This window comes from Megascapheus bottae, unplaced genomic scaffold (genome assembly GCF_031878675.1).
Source record: "Megascapheus bottae isolate mThoBot1 unplaced genomic scaffold, mThoBot2.hap1 HAP1_SCAFFOLD_453, whole genome shotgun sequence".
Taxonomy (NCBI): domain Eukaryota; kingdom Metazoa; phylum Chordata; class Mammalia; order Rodentia; family Geomyidae; genus Megascapheus; species Megascapheus bottae.
In genome coordinates this window covers 19,414-22,290 of record NW_028327638.1, presented here as the reverse complement: position 1 = coordinate 22,290, position 2,877 = coordinate 19,414, and the positions used below count along the sequence as shown (strand labels likewise).

The following is a 2,877-nucleotide window of genomic DNA, read 5'->3' as shown; positions in this document are numbered from 1 at the left end:
CTTTTTACCTCTCTCTCTTCCCTCCACATTTTGGTCAATTAGAGACAAGAGTCTCAATGAAAGTTCTTTCCAGGGCAGGCTTCCAACCGCCATCCTCAGATCTTGAGTCCTCCTGAATAACTAGGATTACAGATATGAGGCACCAGCTCCCAGCCTGTTTTGATGCAAACAGTGCTGTTCCTATTACAGTTTTGGGTGTAGTATATCCAAACAAAGTAAACCTGGGTGCTGGAGGCTCACACATGGAATTCCAGCTACTCAGGAGATTGAGATCAGAAGATTAAGTATCAAAGCAGGGAGGGGTTAGGAGCGCACAGGAAAGTCTGTGAGTCATCACCATTTAATCAGTAAAAAAGCCAGAACTGGAGATGTGGCTCGAGTGGTAGAGCTATAGTCTTGAGTTCAAAAGCTAAGGGACAATGCCCAGTCCTGAGTTCAAGCCTCAGTACTACTGGTGCCACACATATCTCTCTCTGTGTGTGTGTGTGTGTGTGTGTGTGCGCGCACAGAAAAGTTACATGTTCAGTATTACAAAATACATGCAATATTTTTATGCTGTTGTCTCATATCAGCCCGGGACAGTGAGATCTACAGTGAGTGAAAAGATTGAGGCATGCCTCCTCACCCACCCATCCTTCACTCAGCTACTGGTATCTTCCAGGCAGGCTGCTGGTATCTGCCCACTTCCTTCTGGAAATCTCAGGGATCCCATCCCCAGCTGGGGACCTTGGGAGATGCCTGTATCTAAATAAACAGCTACTTACACTCTCTCAAAGCTCAGGGTACAGAGGATCACGGGGCTCTGTTCCTAGATTGGTTTATTATTGCAGGAAAAGAGAAGTCTATGCCAAGAACTCTCTTCATCCCAGGATACCAAATAGCAATGATAACTGTAGGGATACAGAGCAAACAGCTTCTCCTCTTGAAGGAAAATCACTAGCCCTAAGCTAGCCAGGGTTACACTCACAGTGAGATCCTGTTTCAAAAGAGCAAAAACAGCCAGGAGCCAGGGGCTCATCCTATAACTCTAGGTAATCAGAGCTATAATAAGAACAAATATTTTCCCATACTGCTTAAATCTGTAAGGTTTCTCTTTAGTGTATTCTTTCATGTCTGTGAAGATGGTAGGGAAGAACAAATGCTTTCCCACATTGCTTACATTTATAGGGTTTCTCTCCAGTGTGACTTCTTTCATGTCTGCCAAAGGAACTGCGAAAAACGTATGTTTTCCCACATTGCTTACACCCATAGGGTTTCTCTCCAGTGTGAATCCTTTCATGTTCTTTAAGGTAACTAGAGAAAGGGAAGGTTTTCCCACATTGCATACATTCATAGGGGTTTTCTCCAGTGTGACTTTTTCATGTCTTCGAAGGGCACCAGAAAAAGCAAATGTTTTTCCACATTGCTTACATCTATAGGGTTTCTTGACAGTGTCAATTCTTTCATGTGCTTTAAGAGAACTAGAAAAAGAGGATTTCCCACATTGCTCATATGCCAAGGGTTTCTCACCAGGGTGGATTCTTTCATGCCCTTGAAGAATACCAGAATGAGAGCAAGATCTTCTACAATGCATACTTTCACAGCAGTGTTTAACTTCAGTGTCAATTTTTTCTTGTCTGTGAAAAAAACTGCTAAAGGAGTTTTCACATTGTTTAGCTGCAAATGGATTTTCCTCATTGTGCATTCCACAGCTGATTTTCCCCTGATGGAATTTCCTGTAAGCTCTCCCATATGCTTTATGAGTGTTGTGGCTGTCCACATATACTGATATGTCCTGATACTGAAAAGATATTCGTCCTGTGTGAGCTCTGAAAGGCATACCCATGGGTGAAGGAGCAAGGATGGTTTCTCCAAACATATAGTTTTTGAAAGATGCAAGTCTGGGTAGAGTTTTCTTGTTCATGGTATGTTCTACATTCTGTTGGAAGGCTTCATTAAACTGACTCTCTTCTTCAGATCCATAGAGCCTCTCTAAAAATATAGTTCTGAAAAACAAAAGGCAGACAAACTAAGAACTTTTTTTAAAGCACTAAACCATTAAAAAGTATCTCCTGTGCCTGCATGGTCTTCTCCAAATGGTCTCCATAGTGTCATATTTTAGACTTCTGAATTTACAAATTTTGGAACTCCACTTGTATACATGTTAAAAGAAAAATGTCCTAAGATTAAGTCAATTTCTATCCTTATGTATTTGCGTTATCTGTTTAGTTTAAAAATTTCCTGCCACCCTACAATATTTGAAAGAACAGTATTGTTTCTGCTTAGTGCAATTACCTTTTTTCTTCCCTGGAGTTTTGGTTAACTTCACTATTTTCTTGTCCCTGCTTCTTTTCTAAAATACAAACACAGAAACCATTGATTCCTTCAACATTACAGAAACAATATTAAGACTAATCACTTTTCATGGCATAATGAGATCATGGTATATTTACAGTCATATATTCATCTACATGTTCCATTTTTCATTCTAAATCATGCAGCATTACTAAGGGCAGGAACAGCTCACAGTTACGTAAGGGAATATTTACCTATGGAGGCCAGGTTCTTAAATGTTTCCCCCATAACATCTTGGTAGAGCTTCCTTTGAGAAAGACTTAGTAAAGCCCATTCTTCCAAGGTAAAATTGATGGCCACATCCTCAAACTTCACAGTCTCCTAAAATATTCCACAAATAATTCCAAAAGCAAGAGTTAAAAGCCACAGAACTGGAAATGAGATTCAACTTATTAACAACAACAACAAAAGAAACACATATATTGTGTTGCCTAGTCAACAATTTAATATTCACTAGCCATCTTTTTTTTTTTTTTTGGCCAGTTCTGGCTGGAAATGAGCATTTCCCATCTCCTGGGGCCAGTAACTCATGCCTATAATCCT

General features: G+C 40.1%; 1 protein-coding gene across 1 annotated transcript; it reads right to left on the bottom strand.

The window, feature by feature from the left end:
• Positions 1-937: 937 nt before the first annotated feature.
• On the bottom strand, positions 938-2,610 carry LOC150039560 (uncharacterized). The gene is made up of 3 exons (XM_090327753.1): positions 2,529-2,610; positions 2,275-2,332; positions 938-1,985 (listed from the first exon to the last, which is right to left on the bottom strand). Exons 1-3 carry the CDS (start codon positions 2,560-2,562, stop codon positions 1,028-1,030), a joined length of 1,050 nt encoding a protein of 349 aa, XP_090183879.1. The 5' UTR covers positions 2,563-2,610; the 3' UTR covers positions 938-1,027.
• Positions 2,611-2,877: the final 267 nt, after the last annotated feature.